The sequence below is a fragment of the Rhipicephalus microplus genome, chromosome 6 (genome assembly GCF_043290135.1).
Source record: "Rhipicephalus microplus isolate Deutch F79 chromosome 6, USDA_Rmic, whole genome shotgun sequence".
NCBI classification, from domain to species: Eukaryota; Metazoa; Arthropoda; class Arachnida; order Ixodida; family Ixodidae; genus Rhipicephalus; species Rhipicephalus microplus.
The window spans coordinates 29,591,121-29,613,412 of NC_134705.1; the positions used below are offsets into that span (position 1 = coordinate 29,591,121).

A 22,292-nucleotide genomic window follows, 5' to 3' on the forward strand; every position below is an offset into this window, starting at 1 on the left:
GTAGTTCGTTTTTTCAATGATTCCGCGCTTGTCAGGGAGGAGCGCCGTATGTTGTGAATACAACATACGAAAAAATTCTATTTTCTCAGAACACCACGGTGGTCTGCGTGACGGATCTCGAGCCTGCGTGCGTCGTACCACTTCATGCCGTCTCCTCCAACGACAGCCCTAGTGGTGAGCCTGCTTCGTCTTCCATCTTTACTGCAGTCATTAGCTATGACTTGACACCTTCACAGACACAACAGCTGCTTGCTTTGTTAAAGAAACATGCAAGTTCCTTTGATGTTTACTCCTCGACGTTGGGCCGCACTACTGCCAAAACGCATCGAATCCACACAGTCGGAACATCTGTTGTACGCTGCCGGCCCTACCGCGTATCTCCTGCTGAGAGAAAAATTATCGAAGAAAACATAGCTGACACGCTCAGACGAGAGGTAGTTCGCCCCTCATCTAGCCCTTGGTCATCGCCCGTGGTTCTGGTTCGTAAGAAGGATGGCTCCGTGCGCTTTTACGTCAATTACAGGGCGCTCAACAAAATCACTCGCAAGGATCTGTACCCAATGCCTCGCATTTACGACGCCCTTGATTCTCTACAAGGCGCGAAATACTTTTCCAGCCTTGACCTGCGTTCAAGATACTGGCAAATTGCTATGCATATAGAGGATAAAGAGAAAACGGCATTCGCAAACCCTGACGGGCTATACGACTTCCAACGTTATGCCTTTCGGGCTGTGCAATCCGCCCGCTACATTTGAGCGCATGATCGGTACCGTGCTGCGCAGCCCCAAATAGAAGACTAGCCTCTGCTACTTGGACGACATTGTCATTTTTTTCGTCAACGTTTCCTCAGCCCCAACGTTTGGATGACGTTCTGACGTGCCTTGTCGCCGGTGGTCTCTAACTCAACAAAAAAAATTGCCGTTTCGCCACAAAAGCTATCAACGTTTTGGGCCACGTCTTGACCAAAGACAAAATTCGGCCAGATCTGGACAAAATTGCTGCGGTGCTTCACTTTCCGCGCCCCGAAAGGCCGAAGGAGTTGCAAAGTTTTCGTGGTCTCGCCTCCTATTTTCGCCATTTTATACAAAACTTCGCATCAATAGCGGCTCCACTGCACCAGCTTCTTGCTTCCGACGTGCCCTTTCTGTGGTCGGAAGAATGTCAAACGGCATTCGATCTGTTAAAGTGTGCCCTCACGTCCAAACCTGTACTCTGTCACTTTGATGAGGCCACACCGACCATCCTACATACGGACGCTAGCGGCCCCGGTATAGGTGCTGTTCTGCTCCGACGCGACATTTCTTCACAAGAGAGAGTAGTCGCATATGCCAGCAGAGTACTAACTGTGACCGAGAAGAACTATACCATATCTGAGCAGGAGTGCTTAGCTGTGGTCTGGTCAGTGGAGAGGTTCTGTCCCTATCTCCACGGCCGTCATTTCACGATCGTTATGGACCACCATGCCCTATGCTGGCTTTCCACGCTGAAGAACTTGTCTGAATGCTTGGGTCGGTGGATTCTACGTTTACAGGAGTATGACTTCGATATCGCTTACAAGTCAGGTAGAAAACACCAAGACGCCGACGCTCTTTCACGCTGCCCGCTACCAAAAATACCCAGCTCAGCATCGGTCAAAGTTCGGCCATCACATCTACTGCAGCGCCTGCGCTCGCCCCAATACACCAGCTATTATCGGACGAAAAGCGCACACTTCACTCCTGCCAGTTGTTTGATCCGTACTGTAGGCGTATTATGGACCAGCTCTCAGCAACGTCCCATGCACCTAACGTGTGGCATCGTCGTCAACTCTTGCGATTTACGCTGGAGAATGTAGTTCAGTACCGTCACTTCTACCACCCTAAGGGCCAACGCTGGGTTCTCGTGTTACCACACTCTCTTCGGCTTGACGTGCTACTTCGGTTCCTGTGTCCCATGCCAGCGTCGTAAAATCTAGACAACTGCACCGGCCGGGTCTCTACAGCCAATTCTGTGCCCCACAACGCCATTTGAGGTTGTAGGTATTGACCTTTATGGCCCTCTTCCCGTCACATCCACTGGCAAACGATGGATAGTGACCGTTGTACACCACTTCACACGCTACGCGGAGACAACGTCTGTTTCAACTGCCTCTGCTTCGGAAGTTGCCGACTTAGTTCTGCACGCCATCATTCTGCGCCACATAGCCCCTCGTGTATTGCTGAGTGACCGTGCAAAGGTGTTCCTGTCAGAAGTGCTTAATGAAGTATTGTGTGGCTCTGGAACAACACACAAGACAGCTTCAAGCTACCACCTTCAGACCAACAATCTCACCAAGAGGTTTCACCGTACTCTTGCTGATACGATAGCCGTCTACATCAGTCCAGACCACAAAAATTGGGATACTCTTCTGCCAATCCTCACCTTTGCCTACAACATGGCCGTTCAGCGCACCACCAGATATTCGCCGTTCTACCTCGCTTATGAACTTTCCCCTACTTTCTTCCTCGACGTTTTCTTTTTCAACAGTGACGTCAACTCGTCTCCTACTTCCAGCGAGGAATACATTTCAAGACTAGCCCGGTGTCGCGATCGTGCTCGCATCAACACGAAAGCACAACAGCAAGATCGAAAAGTAATTTACGACGCATCCGATCGCCTTGTATTCTTCCAACCGAATGACGAGGTGCTCCTGTTCCCACCTATTCGTACACTTGGTCTGTGTGACAAATTCCAGCCACACTTGATTGGGCTTTACATAGTTATCGAGCAGACTTCGCCGTTAATTATCGTGTGACCCCACTTGTCATACCAACAGACCGCAGTCACCGCACCACAGAAATCGTGCATGTGTCTCGAATGAAGCCTTCTAGGCAACGTTCTCTGTCGCATTGACCTGCTACGGCCAGATTGGCCGCTTCGATGTGGGGGAAATTAGTGTGGGCATTCTTTATGCGCTTCTCATATATGCATTATCATAATCATCATCATTCATCTGCGTCTCCGTTCTCATCTTCAGTGGGTGTCACCACGATCATCATCGGGTGTGTGTGCGCTCTGTCCGAGACTGCTCGTTCGCTGCTGAGCCCTTGGGCTGAATAAACGCTGTGTCATGTCAACCCAGACGTGATATTATATATATATATATATATAATATGACGTCTGGGTTGACATGACACATATATATATATATATATATATATATATATATATACTGTGACGTGGTCCTTTACACGCCTTCATTAGGCCTGGAAGATGTGGCCAAAAACAGTTACCTTCGAGAACCACACACATAAGGCCCCCATCCAGTCTCCAATGCTCTTGTGTTCCGGTAAAGTTACAGTTCGTGAAGGTGATAACTCAACGTACCTTAAGTCTAGTATTATGCCAGACAAGACGTGACAGGAGGCGTCCGCGCCAGATACGTCTCATATCATCGAGCAGCTGACCGCACGGCTACAATTCCAGGTTACAACAGACCACAGTTTTCGTTTACCGCTGGCCGTGCCTACATACGAGGGACACATGAACAAGAAATCAGTCGCAGACTTTTTGCAAGAGTTACAAGATTATCGCGACGTGCAAGCCCTCACAAATGAGACTCTTCTGCTACGAGTTCTGCCCGTCGCCCTGTCTGGCTCTGCTGCTCGTTGGCGTCGTCGCCAGTCTTTCGATAGTTGGTCCCACTTTGAGCAGATATTCTGTCCCAAATTTCTTCCCCCCCCCCCCCCGACTACATCATTCGCATGAAAGATGAACTCTGCAAGCGTACACAGGCTGAGAATAAAAGCCTCCAGGAATACGTATGGTACTTAGGACCTTTATGGCCACGCGAACCCTTCAGCATCTGAAGTGGAAAGAGTGACTCAGGCAGTTAGGCGGTCGCATTCGCGTTTTCAGGTGTACCTAAGTGGTCGCTCTTCCCTTCACTCGATGTTCTCGATAGAGCAGCGGGCCATATTCAGGCCGCGATGTTGGCAGAGCTCACATACCAGGCACCACCTCCTCGCGAATACACTCTCGAGCGGTCCTGTGCGTGCATGGTCGGTCTAATCCGATGGCCTTACCGACGGCCCTACCAAGGGCTCTAGACCCATTCAGCAACCACAATTTGTCTGCTTCAATCACCTTTACGTCACCCACCCACCCAGGAACGTGGGACACCCACACCGGGGACCTCAACCCAAAGTCAGCCCGTAGCGGCCGCCACCTATTCTAGCGCAGGATGCACAAGCAGGAACCCTCTGATATGCTTCCAGTGTGGAGGTCGGGGCCACTTCCAGTGTGGAGGTCGGGGACGTCAATGCCTAAGCAGACCACGCCCTGGCCTCCGGGGAAAAGACCGAGGCCGGCGATGGTGAGCGCATGCCAATCGCCGGCCAACATTCTACCACCCCCCGGGGTCCTCTCACTTTACGCAGGCCTTGGAAAACCTACTGTGGCCACTACATGGTCTAGGGCTCATATTCAAGGGCAGCCAGGCGCGTCGCAGAGGCCTCGACACAGGGTGTTTTGGTCTTCGCATCATCCAGCTGCCAGGAAGCACGGCCGCAGGAAACCTTTGGCAAAACAGCACATGCCCAAAGAGATAAAGTCGCATCCTTTCCCGCTCGGACAACTATAAAAGAACCAAGAAACCAACACTCCTGCAGAGTGCCCCCCACCCGACAGCCACTGTGTACTGTACAATACGGTGAGCGATCTGCCGTCTCTTGTTCCACACGCTGATAAAGCACCATTCGTTTACTTTCGTGATGGTTTCCACGGCAGGAGTAGAAGTCCCGCCTCTTTTAGATACTGGCTCAGCTGTATCTGTTTTCAACGATCACATCAAGGATGCCTGCGAGATCAAAGGCTTAGCTTTGCGAAAAGTAAACACTAATTGCGCATTGCTTCTGTTTATGTCGTCCCTGCTACGCTTGCACCTCGTTTAGCGGTTACACTCGATAAGCGGAAATTTTGTCGTTTCCTACACCTATCCGGACTTTCTTGCCCCATGATTTGGGGACGAACTTTTATGGCCAAGTCGGGAACTGTGCTTGATATTCGTACAAGCACCTACAGTTATGGAATCGATGCGAAACCACTCCCGTTTGTGCCCACTTCGCAAGAACCCCCATTAGGTCTGCTTGCAACAAATATGCATTCGTTACCACAAATGACTTCTTCAGTGATATTGCATCCTTCAAAGGACCATCAGAGCTAGAATCTAAAATAGAAACAGCCCTAAAGCCTTTTGCGGCGATGTTCACAAAGGCTCCTGGCAAGGTCAATGTACTGAAACACAGGATCGACACAGGTGACGTCCGCCCTGTTCGTTTCAATACGTATCCCCTAAGCTTACACAAGCCTGAACTCCTGGACGCTGCTCTCAAAGAAATGCTTGCCCCTGGTGCTGTAAGAGCGTCCAACAGTCCATGGGCGTTTCCAGTTGTTTTAGCTCCAAAGAAGGATGGCTCTGCGCGGTTGTGCGTTGACTACCGGTGGTTCAATGTCGTCACAGTTCGAGACTAGTACCCCTTTCCATCAATCGACTCTGTTATGTACTCCCTTGGGGCCGCCAAATTCTTCACTACCCTTGACTGTAGCAAAGGCTTCTTGCAAATCCCGTTAGCCGAGTGTGATGCTGAGAAAACGGCATTTACTTGCCACAGGAGATTGTTCGAGTTTACCAGGTTACCTTTCCGATTATGCGATTCACCCGCCACATTTCAGCGCGTCATGGACATTGTCCATGACGCGCTGAAAACTAATACAGCTATAATAAGTGACACTAAAAATTAAAAACCCGCCATCTACATGCGATTTGAACCAGGGCCTTTTGAGTGGTGAACAAGCTTCTACTTCTGCACCACTTTGGTTGAGTCACACGCAACTCTTGAACGATGACACAGTGCAGGCTACTGATGGCACCAGAAGCGGCTTGACCCTGTTTGGGCCTTATTTTGTGGACACTGGAGCTGCACATGTTGGGAGTATGGCCCTGTTCTAATACGTTCTGTAGTAGTGTTCAGCGACATTAGCATTTGCAGGCTGAGCATGGCAGGAAATCCTTCCGAAGTGACTGAGTCATCATGATTGCTAATGGCATAATAATTGATGCAATCACGTACGAACAGTCACATATCAAATAATATTGGCAGGGAAATCATTTTTGTACCTAAGGAACAAGAGGAATCCCAGTATAATGCCCAGGGGTACTCAAGACTGAACAAGGCATCTGTTGGAAGAATGTTTGTTAGCATCAGCGAATTGTTTTCTATTTGTCTAAAAATTTTAAATCCAGTCTAAAAAAACATGTGGGCAAAAAAGCTTTCATGAAGTTATTGATGGGGTACTTTGTCAAACATGTTTTTGAAACCTCGCAATAGAGAATCAACCGGAATATTATCATCCAGTTGAGAACCAATTTCACTAGCGAGCATTAGCACAATGCAAACCAATGCAAACATATGGATAGTGGTCAGTCAGTCTCTGATAAACAATTATGCAGCCACTCACCTCGATCCAGTTTGGTCTGCAGGCTCAGTTCTAACATCTCGATGGGCTCAGCTCCGCAGTTGTTCAACGTCAAGACACACTGGCGCCTGCAGCAGATGCACTTCGTTTAGGACAGCGAGATAAGCACCAAATAAAACAACTGCAGTGCTTCTCACTGATGAGTAACACCGAAATGACAGATGTATTTAAGGCAATGAGTATCATACAACTATGCATCAAGTGATGTAATGTTATGCGATTCAAATAATGACAAATTGTTGGCAATGAAAACATAGGTTGTGAGGGGGCCAATGCTTGGCAACGAAGTAGGCAACCATCATTAACAGGGAAAAGCAAAAAACAGAGCAGCATAGAGCAGCTGCAAAATGCTTGCAAGGACAAGAACAAGACAAAGAAGACAACATCAATCAAGCGCATTGCAGTCCTTGTCCTTTCAAGTGCTCTGCAGTTACTGTGCCATGCCAAAAAAGGCCAAACATCAACACTGGTGAACACTGGTGAAGTAGCAGGGAGGTGCATGACACGGTGGACTTGGCGTGCATGTGCTACGACAGATGTAAGGAGCGAAGCCGTCTCAGCGAAGAGAGCTGCATGTGGTGCAGCTGAACTAACCAGCAGACTGTGTGTCAGTGAATCGATAACCTTGCCATACACTTTACAAGTGAAAGCTTGTCCGACCGGATCCATCATACAAAACCACCAAGAATCACCTAATGTACAACGCGCTAGGGCTGTCCACTCAGCTGCACATACTCTCAAGCTTTCTTAATAAACTGTCCAAAAACTCTTGACTTTGACCTCTTGGACCACACTGCAACATTTCTAAAGAGAGCAACACCTAAAATAGGCAAAATTTTGCACAAACAAGGCAAGCGTTCAATATCAAAAACCCTACAAAGGCCGAAAGTGCAACTTGACTGGGGGGCCGCTTTAACTAACATTAACTCCATTACAGTAGGTCTTTGGTTAAAGTTCTCACCGATATCCTCGTTCAAAAGCGAGTGAATTTAAAGAAGATTGCGTCACTTCTGTGCGCCGTGGCTCCAGCAAAGAAGGCCAAAGAACAGTCTGGGAGACTTTGGAACAGCCAGCATCAAATAATCAGCCCAATGACCTAAACGTCATAGTGAAGAAGTTCAAAAATAATTCAATGAGCCCCTGACCCCAAGAAAGGATGATCTTTCAAAATCCAAGAAAGAACATGGAGGAGCACTTTATCCAGGTATTGCTAAAATTTCTTTAAGATAATTTCCCATCTTTGCTATTGCGGTGCCGAGTAAGCGTATATTTCTAAGTGTGCCTCAATATCAACAGCGAGAGGATTATGTGGAACAGCTGGTATTTTCACATGATAATTTATATTTTTTTGATAGCAGTTACTTACTGCATTTTGTGCTTGAGGACATGAGCAGATGTAATTATTTTCTCAGTTTTCTGTTTTTTCAGTTTCCAATGAAATCTTTTGTGTTCAATAATTGATTCCACATTTGATATTTTTGGCCAGTATTTAGCACTACTACACTTGAATTCGATTCAAAATAAAATTTCACTACAGTCAAACCTTCTATAATATACACTGACATAAGCAGACAAATGGGTGTAAAAGACACCTGTGTGCTACATTACAACAGCGTTTGATAAGAAAACGCACTCATGGTATCCTACTTATGAGAGACACCTCACGTAAGAGACAGGAATCGCTCCCCGGTGCATGCTTCTCATAAAGGGGTTTTAACTGGTATTGAGATATATTATTGAGATATGCGAATACTATTAACTCTCTCATTTTAGAAAAACTTTACTCAGAAAAAGGCACACAATATGTTCGATACATTAAAAGCTACATTTCCATAGCTGCCAAGTTCAAGGATTTTGAATCTGGGTGAGAGAGTATATGCCCCCAACTTTTTTTTTTTTTTTTTACAAAAAGAAAAGAGGTCTCAAACAGCCCTGTAGTGTAAACATTGGCATTGTGGTCTTATAATCGCTTATAAACAACGCAGGCGGGGTGTCCCAACTAGTAAAACCTCGGAGATACGTACGAACCTCTAGTGGGGTAAAAAATAGTTTTAATTCGAAGCTGGATACCAAAAAAAATAAAATCTGTTTCTAAAAACTAGCAAAATCAATTATCCCACAGGCCACCCATCCTATAAAAATTGGCGGCATGGGACTGCCAGACTTGAAATTAAAGTCATCCTCCTTTCATTAAAAAAAATATTTCCTTCCGTCAAAATAACTTGTGTAACTTGTGTTTGTTTTCTTGGGACACATGCAAACAGACCAATAAGAAGAAACGGTGCAGTTGACTGCCGCGAAAGTGCACAACAGAGCTTTGCTTGAGACCAACTGAAAAGTGCTAAAGTCCATCCCACGAAGTAATAAGCAAAGGTTGCGAAGAACCCCGAAATACTCCGTGCCTTATTTTATGCCTTTATCGGCTTCTATGAATTAGCCGCATACCTTTGAAGCTCACAGGTACTATAAATGACCGCATCGCAGTGACTAGTTTCATTGGCAGCTCTTGCAGCAAACAGTAGTTCCTTTTTTCATTCGCATGCCCTAGCCTTGCATGTGCCTGCAAAACTAGCCCCGTATTCAGAAATGCTTCTCAACTTAAGTTGCCAAAGTTTTCAATGCAGCACAAACACGTTTCGAACACGCTATCTTTAGGTGGTGCCGAGACAGCACAAATGCGTTCTGAACGCACTGTATTTAGGCCATGCCAAGACGGCACATATGCGTTTGAAACACACTGTATTTAGGCCGCGCCAAGACAACACAAATGTGTTTCGAATGAGCTACCTTGAGGCGGTTGCAAGTCAAGTTCAAGTCAAAAAGCATTTCTGAATACAGGGGGTAAGTCGTCTGTAACAATCTATGATTGCATCTGTCATGGTTTCGTCGGCAGTGTTTGAGGAAAGAAGGGTCATCTTGACTGGTTGAGCATCGAACACACATGCGCTTTCCAAGTTCTGTCAGTATCGTTGTTGCCATACATAATCGTGTCAAGGCCTCACCATATATTCATTGTAGTGCATCAGCACGTGGCTTTTTGCTTGCTTTCTGAAGTAGCACTGCACCGTTTTCCTACGGAGAGAGAGGGCGCACATCCACATGCCTTCTCTCCTCATAGAAAGAGTGCTCAGTGCCACGTCAAAAAGCCATGCGCTCGATGCGATGCAATGTGTACGTATGGGCAGGCCTTCAAGGTGACCGCGTGTGGTCAGGCCTTAAGAGTGACGTGAGAGTGCGTTACTGTCAGCCATGGCTCGATGGTTTGGTATCTAAGATCGTATCACCCGGCCCGGCATGCCAAAGTGTTTCGAACATCCAAATTTCGGCCCATCCAAAGCAGTAGAATTCGGCTAGAGAATTTCGCAAACTTGTATCACCAAGATTTCGCTACACATTTATAACAACCCCTCCTAATTACTTTGAAATATCATGCGGTAGTCTGACAGTCTTGCAAAAAACCTGGATCAGATTGAGTTAGACTTTTGTCAATATGCCTAGATCCCGCACAAACATTTTGATTTCCAGGAGATTTTCCAGCCAAATGCACAAACATAGAGAATAATCAAAATCTGGGAAAATGGGCAGGTATAAATTTGACAGTAAAAGTAATTAAATATTTGAAACCAGGTTACCCACATATTACCATGTGCATTTCTTATTTAAGCTTATGTTTCATTACGTTTTCGGCCACAAAACCAGTCTGGAATGCTCAGCCCAAACTGCACCTCGTTTTAGAAGGTTCACGATTATAGTAGATAGTTTTGTTAAGATTATGCCTGCTTCACGGACATTACAGACTATACTGGAAGCTACCCAGCCACTAGTGATAATGCTAACTTTCGACGCCACGTGCATACAATGTGTATATCAGATGTCACGGGGTCGTAACGTCGACGAAAGGAGCAGACTGCCGGTCGAATATTAAACTGTTTCTGTGGGCTGAACTTGTGGCCACATAAAAAAAAAGAAGATTACAGCAAGACACTGGCACTGATAGCGGCGAGCAGAGCACCGGCCATCGATCAACTGACAAGCGGTGAAGCGCGTCGGCATTTATACATGTGGCATCAAACATTCTAGCGTTATCGCTAGTGGCCGCGTAGCTTTCAGTATATCTGCAATGCCTGTGAAGTGGGCGTAATCTTTGCGAAACGATCTACTATAATCGTGAACTTTCTAGAACAACGAGGCACAGTTGCGCTGAGCAATTCAGACAGGTTTTGTGGCCGAAAACCAAATGAAACATAAATGTAAATAAAAAATGCGCGTGGCATTATATACCATATGTACCCGCATAATCAACGCACCTTTTTTTCAGAAAAATTGACACCAAGAAAAAAGTCACGGGAGTTATAACAGCAAGAATTTCGCATGACAGTGTTAAAAAACTGGCTGTCCAAATACTGCTGGCTTTCAATTTGGTGGCAAGATTACGGAGTCTCTAAGTGAGAACTTTGCTCTCTACAAGAGGAAACTGTCATTGTTGTAGCCAGAGAAATGCGCGACGAACCTTTTTTGCACTCTGAAGCTCTTCTTGTTTTCTCCGGCAATAAAAATACGTAGATTGATGCTGAAGTGACGTCCAGCCACTCGGTTTCCATTCTAAGTTTAAAATTGGCCATTTAACTAGTGTATTGGCTGGTCAAGCCCTGTGCAGCAGGTGTCCAATGAAGTTCAAGACGACAAACCCACCAACTTAAACACAGCATTGGACGGCAACGCACGCACGTTGCAAATGCATTTTGCACCATTAGGCGCGGTCGTGCTTTGTTTTTGAGCCATTGTGCTTGCCGGGCACTATAAACAAAAAAAGGCCCTATTTTTAAATTTTTATCGGCATCGCCCATGCTCATGTTGCTCATAACTGGCATGGTTTTAAACTGCGTTTTGAATTTTACTGAGTCATTATTTTTGTGATATAATGGCGTGATTTAATGTTGTTTGGTCATCAACGGCAGTGGCTATCATGCCGAAATAAAATGAACAGATACATTTAAAATAGTTTTTTTTAAGGAACAAAGAGGGAGCTAGTTATTATGAAAGTGGGTTCATTACATGAGCAAATACAGTAAATTAACTTTGCAAGTTTTCTCAAAAGAAACTAAGAATAAAAACAAAGCCAATATGAGCAACATCTCTTCTTAAGCCTGCACCCAATGAACCCTCCCATTATATCGTTTCTCCAGTGATAATCAGCGTAAATGTGTCCCTGCTCAGGCTTTACTTACTGCTCGCCTGCATAAAGGCTGAGCGCGTAGTTGTTGACCACATGGGCTGAGTCTCCAATGGTGGCAAAGTCTGGTGCCAAGGGCAGGTTGGCCATGACCTCGAGAAGTGGCAGGGGTGGCACCACTGTCACGGGGGCTGGTGGCTGAGCCAGCACACACTCACTGTGCACACCCAGCACACACGTGCTGTAGCCTGCACACATACACATACAGACACTTTTAAACATCAGCATAACCAATATCATGCACTACCAACTTTCTACATATGCTCGACATTTGGACTTTTTACTGCACCACCACAAGTTCTATATAGTCTAATCAGAATGTCTAAAACTTTAAGAGTGCAGTTTTTTGGGTGAGTTGGAAATTCATACTTGAAAGGGCAGCACTAGTAGACACGGACTTGAGGAAGACACAGTGGCACACAGACGGAAGGACCTCTTAGACCCCAAAGTTCTTTAACATCCATTTTTTCTAATGGCATTACTGCAGCCACCACTCTTGTCGAGTCGACAATTTCGCAGGCTCGACCAGCGATACTGTGAGAAAATGTGAATACTGTGAAACGAAATTCGAAAGCCAGCTTTGCCGCAGGGCTGGAATGTAATGTGGTGAAGCATTAAAAGAAAAGTCTGAAGGGGGCAACTGTTACAGAGTAGTGCAGCGACGGATCAGCAGCTGAAATGCACGAAGGCTTCTGACACCAGATGAGGAACATGCCGGTATGATTTAACATCGATGGGGTACATAGTAGTGCAAACTTGGAAAAGACAGATGAATAAATAAAATAAATAAATAAATAAATTAATTAATAAATATAGAAACGAAGTAGGAGGAAGCAGAAAGGTTGGGCACTAAATTGGCACCATGTTCATGCGTCTCAATTAGCTATATTAAGAAGATTTGGCATGCACAGCATTCTCGTATATGCCGAGGGGTCTGTAGAATATGGGTATACCAGTGGAGAAAGAGGATACCTTAGGTTTATACAATAGCAATTCTGTGCTTGCCAGGTTCTTCTTTGTGCCTTCCGATGGCACCACCTGTGCAGCCTCAAGGTTGCGACTGCCGTAACTCGGTATCGCACGAGCACAAGGAAGTCTACGGACAAACTAAATTTCACTATTAACAATACCTGCATGTTCAATGTTAGCAATTATATTTATACGCTACTCAACTTTGACAGTCTGTGGTCGTGTTGGAATGTACCGTACCTGTAACGAAACAATGCACTTACTAAGATTTTCCTACTCTTCCAACAATATGACTGCAGCTCACTACAGTACCCAGACATGCTGACTGATGAGCACACATCAAATCATGCTCTTTTCTTTCACCGGTTTTTTACTGGTGGTTTGTGGCACCCAATTTCCTGAAACCATACAGAGTGGTGTGACGAAGTCCAGATATGAAGAGTGAGAACAATTTCAGGCGTCAGCGCTACTATAAGGACACTCGCATTACAACGTCATCGCTACTAGCGCATGGTCATTCAAGATGGCATGCACCACACCGAACACGTCAGTAGTGTCAATGTCTCAGGGTGCATGAAGGCCCCCTTTGAGTTTTTGTGCCCTCTTTGCCCTAGAAATAAAGTAACTTCTATATGACAAACACGACTCAAGTTTCACCAAAAATACTTATGCATACTGAGAAATCAAATGAAGGACACATCTCAAGCTTTTTGTAAGAGATCTAACAGAAAATATAGCAAAGCAATGTACAGGGGACACTTCTTGTAGTAATTATGATACAAATGTGAGTAAGATTACGTGAGATGGCTCACGCCCACGGAGCAAGAATATTTGAGGAGGTGAAACTTCTAGGCAGCGCGCGAGGGCAACGAGATAGCATCACGGAGGAAAACGGTTGAACCAAAGCTCACCAGATGATGCTTTCAGTGTGTTGCGATCTTTTACATGTGCTTCTATGGAGGCAACGCATAAATATTGCGATACCTCGTCGTACATTTTAAAATTTTTCAGACTTCTGTCTCTAACTAACTCGTTAGATGTGACAGATATTTTGGTTCCAGTTACTGATTGATACTGCTGAAATTGGAGGCCATGCAGCACTTGAAATAAGCTGGTAAATGTCCCTAAGCAGACAGCACCTGCACCTGCACACGCCCCTCACTCTTTGCTCGCAAGTCGTGCACACATATGCGTAGGTGGCCGTGGGAGCGAAAGTTCCCAACAAGGTGCTGCGAGTCCCTTCACGATCTTGGCTTCCTGAGGCTACTCGCACTGTGCTGGGCCAGTGTTGCACCATTGTGCCATTGGCCAGTCTTCTTACTTAATTCCGTGCCTTCAATCTTTCCACGCTTTCTCAACTACTTGTCAGCCGTTCACACACACATGCATGCACTCTTACATACGCATGCACATACATGCACACAAACATACAAAGAAAAATGAACTGGACCAGCGCCTCCTCTATTTTTTTTCACTGCACGGGTGAACACTCTCTTAGGCCATCGAGTGCGTGCTCTGCTCACCGCTACCGCATGGTGACGATGTGCGAGTAGACTACGGTTGGTTGGTGCTGGAACAGCGCGCAACGAGAGACAAGTTTCCCTTAATTTCTTTGTGTTTGTGAACACAATTATTATTTTTCTCTCTCCTACTCAATAACTAGCGTTGCTAGTACTGTAGGTGTGGGACATGGGCAAGTTTTCAGTGACGTTTTTTCAGACTTCTGTCTCTAACTAACTCGTTAGATGTGACAGATATTTTGGTTCCAGTTACTGATTGATACTGCTGAAATTGGAGGCCATGCAGCACTTGAAATAAGCTGGTAAATGTCCCTAAGCAGACAGCACCTGCACCTGCACACGCCCCTCACTCTTTGCTCGCAAGTCGTGCACACATATGCGTAGGTGGCCGTGGGAGCGAAAGTTCCCAACAAGGTGCTGCGAGTCCCTTCACGATCTTGGCTTCCTGAGGCTACTCGCACTGTGCTGGGCCAGTGTTGCACCATTGTGCCATTGGCCAGTCTTCTTACTTAATTCCGTGCCTTCAATCTTTCCACGCTTTCTCAACTACTTGTCAGCCGTTCACACACACATGCATGCACTCTTACATACGCATGCACATACATGCACACAAACATACAAAGAAAAATGAACTGGACCAGCGCCTCCTCTATTTTTTTTTCACTGCACGGGTGAACACTCTCTTAGGCCATCGAGCGCGTGCTCTGCTCACCGCTACCGCATGGTGACGATGTGCGAGTAGACTACGGTTGGTTGGTGCTGGAACAGCGCGCAACGAGAGACAAGTTTCCCTTAATTTCTTTGTGTTTGTGAACACAATTATTATTTTTTTCTCTCCTACTCAATAACTAGCGTTGCTAGTACTGTAGGTGTGGGACATGGGCAAGTTTTCAGTGACGTTGACCCCGTGAACGGGGTAGGCGGCTGTTTGGAGAAGTTCGGGGCGCCCGGTTAGTTGTTAAACGAGGTGAGCCTAGTGAGAGGCTACTAGCGAAATTGAACACGTGTGTGTGTGGTGTAGGCGCCAGCTTTAAACAGTTGCTGAGGTAGGAGAGTTAGCGGAGGCGGCTGGATAACAAGATTAGAGTTGAACGTAGGGCTGTCGGGCGCTCAGTCCGATGGCCAGGGGGGCGATGGCTAAGGTGGCTAGCAAAACTACGGGCAAGAGTGAGTTGGAGCAGTGCGAAGAATGCAAGCGCTGGTGCCACTTGGACGAAACAGCATTCATGAGTTTGGCCGACGCACAGAAGGCGAGCTTCGTGTGCAGGCTGTGCGAGGCACTGAAGGCGGCCATGCAGCGCACGAAGGCTAGCATCGAGGGGCTTCAGGGGGAGCTTAGGGCGGAACGGGAGCAGAGGATAGAACTCCAAAAAGAGCTCGGAGCGTCGCGTGAGCGGGAGGAGGCTACCGCCAGCCTATTAGAGCAAATGAAGGGCGACCTTCGAAAAGAACAGGAAGGGCGGACCGAGCTCGAGCGGCGGCTAAAGGAGCTGATGGCGCTTTGCCCCGGCCCCGAACGGTGTGAGGACGGAAGGGATGGGTAGCGGAGAAGGTGACAGGCGGGAAGGAACAGGTGAGAAGGGAGGTCAGGGGGCCGCAGTGTCTGGCAACAGCAGAGAGGCTCCAAGAACATACAGCTCGGTGGCGCGACAGTCTTCGAGCAGGGCAGGAACATAGGACAGACGGCAGAGAGAGAAACAGGTGAAGCAAACAGGCGCGCCATCACGAACAGGAAGCCAGCGATTGGAGCGTAGAAGGGTCCTGGTGGTGGGGTTAGGCATGGCGTCTTCAAGACAGTGAAGGGAGATGGGAGAGTGAGTGTGGAGGCCCAATCAGGGAAGAGCATGGTGGATGCACTTGTCAAAGCACAGGAGGTTGTAGAGGACAGCATGGAGGGCAAAAGAGAGAGAGAGATAAAGATGCAAGGAAAGGCAGGGAGATGGAGGGCAAAAACCTCGTCATTATTCATGCAAAAACCTCGTCATTATTCATGCTGGGCTCAATGATGTGTTGAAGGGCAAGAATCGGAACCTTCAAAGACAGTTAGAGGATAGGATGCATAAGCTCCGAAAAGCCTCTGGGAGTGTGCATGTGACCATATGCACAGTCCCAGAGGTCTGGGGGCAGTCTCGTGGGATTGAAAAAAGGGTAGTGGAGGCCAACTGTGTGATCAAGGGTATGAGCCGGTAACTCGGATACAGTGTAATGGAAGTGAACCAAGACATGTACGAGCCCGGCGCTCGCCCCTCTGCACAGGATGGCATTCACTACAGTGGTGCGATAGGCAGGAGGGTTGGTAATAGGATGGGTCGTCAAGCCACAGCTTTTTTAGGGGGGCCCAGAGCTCTGAGGCCCACAGTGCAGCCGAAGACGGTTCTAAAGGGGCACAAATATTCAAGCCACACCGAGTCCATGGGAGAAGAAATCGACGTAAGCACAAGGGCCGAGCTAAGTCATACATAGGCTATATTAACATGCAGGGTGGCAGGAATAGGTTAAAGTGGTGAATAGCTGGGGTGAATAGCCGCCACACCGCTGTTCAATCTGGAGTACCGCAAGGGTCAGTGCTTGGTCCTCTTCTTTTTCTTATTTATGTTAACGACTTACCTGCGTGTCTTTCCTCTCATGTGCACCTATTTGCTGATGACTGTGTGATATTCCGTGAACTAAGCTCTGATGCCGACGTAACTGCTCTTCAAACTGACCTTACTGCTGTCTCAATTTGGTGTCGAAAATGGTTAATGCAACTCAACGTCAACAAGTGCAAGGTTATGAGAGTGTCTAGAACAACTAATCCACCTCCTACCTACTCTCTCAATGGTCTTGCATTGGATACCGTTTCTAGCTATAAATATCTAGGCTTACACATAACCAGCACTTTAAATTGGGCAATCCACACTGAACACATAATTGCAAAAGCAAACAGAATGCTTGGGTACCTACGTCGCAACTTTGCTAAAGCTCCTTCTTCCTTAAAACTCACCCTCTACAAAACATTGATTCGCCCTGAATTAGAATATGCTGCCTCGGTTTGGGATCCTGTATATGCCAATCTAATACACTCAGTCGAAATGGTTCAAAATAATTCTACCCGCTTTACTCTTTCTAACTATAACCGCACCGCAAGCACATCGGCAATGAAATCTAGCTTGAATTTACCATCTTTAGCATCTCCCCGTCAGATTCTTCGTTTGTGTCTTTTTAACAAAATATATCACCATCCCCAATTACATAACGAACTTATTTCACTACCAGATTATGTATCACCTCGTCTAGATCATCGTCACAAGGTCGGAGTTCTGTTATGCAGAACAAATGGCTGCCACACATCATTCCTACCATGCACGAGCATCAAATGGAATCACCTTCCCGCATCAATAGCAACTATCCAAGATCATTAACTGTTTAAAAACGCCATTAGCTAAGACTGTATGAGTAGGAGCCGCACCACTGTAATAACTGCGTATCCATTGCTGCATTTCTGTATTCTTTTTTTTTTTCTCCATGTGCTAATACCACTCCCCTCTGTAATACCTCCCAATCCTGAGGGTACCAATAAATGAAATGAAATGAAATGAAAGTGGGTAGAGATAGAAGAGCAGTTGAGGCAGGAGGAACTGATGGTATATGGGGTTGTGGAGACACATCTTCGGGACGGAGCAACCACCTTGCTATGTGGACTACGTATGGGAATATTGCAATAGAACAGAAGGCAGAAAAAAGGGGGGTAGAATTGGTGCATTCAAACATAAGAGCATGGGTTGGAAAAGAGTCAAGCAGGGATGCATGGAACGTTCATGGTTAAGAGGGAAAGCAGCTGGGCAGATGACACTCCTCGGTTTGGCGTACTTGTGGACGGGAGCAAAGGCTAGAGAGGAAAACCAGGCAATGGTGAAGTGTATATCAAAGGACATTTGGGAATTAGGAGGAGAGTGCGAGATAATTCTACTAGATGTAGAGGTCCCAATATGAATTTGCACATAGAAGATATAGATGGGTATACTGACTCAACAGGCAAAATGATCATGGATATGTGTGAAAGGCATAATTTGATCATTTGCAACAGTACCGAGAAGTGTGAAGGGCAAATAACATGGGAGGTAAGAAGGCTGCAGTCAACGATAGATTACGCACTGATGTCGCATAGGATGTATGATAAGCTCAGGGGAATGCACATAGATGAAGGTGGCTCCAGAAGTCTGGGTAGTGGCCACAAACGTATCAAGCTAAGTTTTGGAAGAGCAGTGAAAGTGGGAAGGAGACAAGATAAGCAACTATAGAAAAATTTTCATTCAGAAAGGCAAATAGAAATTGCTACTAAACAAATTGAGAAAGTTATCATTGAGGATACTACAACAGTGTTGACATCCACAAATCTAATTAGACTGTTTGAGCTAGAGCTTGCTAAGGCATGTGACAAGTCACCCCGGAAAAGAAGACACAAGCCCAAAAGTTGGTGGGATGACGAAGTTAGGAGAGCCATAGCAAAACGTCGTGAAGCCTTTAGGGAATACAGACATGCTAAGCAGCGGGGTGAACCGACAGATGATGTTGAAAGAAAATGGGACATCTTTCTAAGCTCTAGAAGGGAAGCATCCCTTCTGATCAATGAAAAGATTAGAAGAAAGGGTACTCAGTGGCTGGCAGAAATACATAAAAAGGATAGAAAGGAAGCTGCGAAATTTTCGAACCAGCTAAACTCCCTAAGAAGTGAGACAAGCCTAGAACAGAGGTTTATAACTACAGCTCAAGCTGCTAGGCAAGAAGGGGACAAAGCTATTGAATATATGAGAACAAGGGTGACAGAGAAACTTCAACAAAGAAGAGCCTTATGCACCACAATAGACAAGGATGGATTAAGTGGCGCAATGGCTCAATTTTCCCAACAAGAGTGGGAAAGGGCTGAGAAGAGGGTTCCAAGTAGTACATCAACAGGCTTAGATGGCATTCCAATTATGCTGATAAAGACACTGGGTCCGAAGTCTAAACAGACTTTGAGAGAGGCAGTGAGCAGAACAATAATCGATGGTAAAGTCCCCGATAAATGGAAACTTAGCAGGATGAGCATGATCTATAAAAGAAAGGGGGACAAAGCTGACATAAACAACTACCGTCCTATAACAGTGACATCAGTGGTCTACAGGCTGGCGATGCAGATTATAAAGGAAAGACTGCAGGCATGGATAGAGAGTGAGGAGGTGCTGGGGGAACTGCAGAATGGGTTTCGGAAACACAGGAGGTTAAAAGACAATCTGTTCTCACTGACGCAGTGCATCAAAATAGCAAAAAAGGAACTCGGGCCCCTGTGGCTGGCATTTTTGGATATCAAGGGAGCGTACGATAGCGTGGTTCAAGAGGACTTGTGGGGAATACTGGACACACAAGGTGTGGAAGATGAAGTCACTAATCTTTTAAAGGAAATCTGTAAAAGTAACAAGGTAGTTATAAAGAGGAAAAAACAGGTATACAAGCCCACAGAGGTGAAACGGGGGCTTAGGCAGGGGTTCTCTTACACCAATGTTTCGTAAAGTTACGTGAGATTGGATCTAAAAGAGCTAGCTGTGAGCCCCACTTTATATAACATTAGAATTTGTTGCTATTGCACTCACTGCTCACCCTTGTCTGATTGATTGATATGTGGAGTTTACCCCCCAAACCCACCAGGAGATTATCAGAGACGCCGTAGTGGAGGGCTCTGGAAATTTCGACCACCTGGGGTTCTTTAACGTGCACCCAAATCTGAGCACACGAGCCTACAACATTTCCGCCTCCACCGAAAATGCAGCTGCCGCAGCCGGGATACGATCCCGCGACCTGCTGGTCAGCAGCCGAGTACCTTAGCCATTAGACCACCGCTGTGGGGCTCACTGCTCACCCCTTGCAGTGCCTACTGTGAGTTCTTTGGCACTGTAAAGCCGCCCATTTTTTTAATCTTAACGAGCAAGCCTCTGTGGCCAAGTCTATTTGCGTCGTATAACAAAGCACAGCAGCGCAATGAATGAGAATATGTGCGTGCACTTTATGAGCCGTTCTGTACACGAGCAGTTCTGTACATGAGCAGTTCTATTCTGTATAAGGCTGTTCTAGGAGCCTAACGCTACTGCCGCTTCTTTTGAACAACCTTACTGCTATCCTTCTTTTTTTACTAAATGCTGCCACCAAATTTCAAAAAAAATTTGTTTCACTGCAAGGATCAAGCACTCAATGTGATAGCAACAAATTGTTATATTTAGCTCCCAGCTAACTCTTTTTGATCTGATAACACGTAACTCTACAAATCACTGGAGAGATGCACTTTTAGCACAGCTAGTATATTGAGAACACAGCACTAGAAGGGTTTACGAGCAATTCACTGTGATGCCTGCAGAGATAATGTGTGCTCCAGCGATCACAATCTCAATGTCGAAGCTCACAGCTGCTGCTTGAGCGATCACAGCCTTGACAAAACAACCAACTACAGCATAGACTACTTGTAACGTCGCCAGTCGCGAATATCTGCACTATAATCAAAACAACATTTTCGAACGGCTGCAAGGGTGCACAACATGACCGAGAAACAGCTGCACAATTCTGACTATCAGAACATGCAACAGGCACATAAGTTTGCATCCGCTTAAAGTTGAACATGTTGAACGGTTGGCACCTGCGGACCTGCAGTGTCGACAGAAGGCGAAAAGAAAGCAAAGAGAAATGCATCATAACAAAAAAATGCCAACTATATTTTTGAGCTCTTCATTTATGTGAACTTTCCCATGATAGCAGAATGCACAGAGACTACATCAAACAGCAATCAGAATTTCTGCACACTTTAAATTTTTCATACACGATGTCAATAACAGTGGCAACCGTGAATCGACACACGAGTTCTGCACACGCATGCTGTTGTCTTTGTTGAATATGTAACCTACCCCTTCTAAATGCAACACCTGCAAAATGTTCTATTGATTCGGCACCAAAATGTAGCTTTGATAGCCCGCAGCCACTATCGACGAGTAAGCTAGCATTCGTTAGGTCTAGCATGTGCGTTGCATTGTCGCATACCGTCACAATACGCTTGCCCAAGAAACATGGAGATCGGGCATAGAAGACATCGCTTCACGAGCTAAACCAAGGGCAGCACTTGTGAAACAAAATTTGGGTCAGTGGTTAGGAGAACAGCTACCCTGAAAAAGGTCTTCTAATCTTGTAAGTCTGCCTGTTAACGGCAAAAGCTGAATTGTGTCTCAAACCATTTTCACTAGTGCGGGAATCGAATTCGCATGCATGAAATCTGCACCCTATGACAATGCAACTATTTTCCTGATAAAAAAAATGAAAATACAAACAGCGGTGGACGTGCTCTCTTGTTCCTGGCGGAGCCCGTATGACAGGTGGCTGAAGCAAATGTGGCGAAGGGGGTAGAAGTTCGCCTATGCAACCACTCGCGCACCTTCCACACTCGTAGGAAAGCTGCCCCTCCACATCCCATCATCACCATTCCTCTTTTTTTTTTATCCACTTCCCCTCCCCAATTGTCTCTCGGTCGTTTTTCCACGTCCCCTCCTCCGTACGCTGTCATCGCTCTCTCCCTGGCCGACGCACTTGTGCTGAGAAGCATGCAGGCTCCCTTGCTTTTTTGAGGATTTGCTAGCAACTGCATGTATCCAGTCGGTCATGTCAGGCGACTGCACAATACCCAGTAGGAGTATACGTGGAGGCCCATAAGAGGGTAAACAGGAGTCAGAAAAAAACACATTACAGCCAATCCTGCACTGTGAGGGTCACATTGTAAATGGTCTGCACAGTACAACTGTTACGATAAAACTGAAAACAATGTTCCAGCTATGTTTTCAGGCACGGGGCACCTAGTGGCTAAGTTCAGGTGCTTGTCACAATTATATCAGGAACACCTACAGTGGATGGAGTTGACGGAAAGACGGGAGTTGGAGGTGGCACAGCAAACACATCTTTATGTTACGAAACAGCAATATTTTGTTTCGAGCAAGAAACTATGCACACAGCATATATTTAACAGGAAGACGTACATTGCTGCCATAGTCCTAGCGCGGCACTAACCTTTTTGATGTCCTTCTCTG

General features: G+C 46.2%; 1 protein-coding gene across 2 annotated transcripts in view; it reads right to left on the minus strand.

Moving 5' to 3' along the window:
- Positions 1-22,292, minus strand: part of brun (trafficking protein particle complex subunit brun) — a 461,018-nt gene that overhangs the window by 153,679 nt on the left and 285,047 nt on the right. For both annotated transcript variants that reach the window (XM_075865888.1, XM_037419219.2), the window contains exons 14-15: positions 11,724-11,916; positions 6,478-6,563 (exon numbers count right to left, since the gene is read on the minus strand). In XM_075865888.1, the coding sequence (XP_075722003.1) occupies positions 6,478-6,563; positions 11,724-11,916 (279 nt within the window). The remainder of the gene's footprint in view (positions 1-6,477; positions 6,564-11,723; positions 11,917-22,292) is intronic.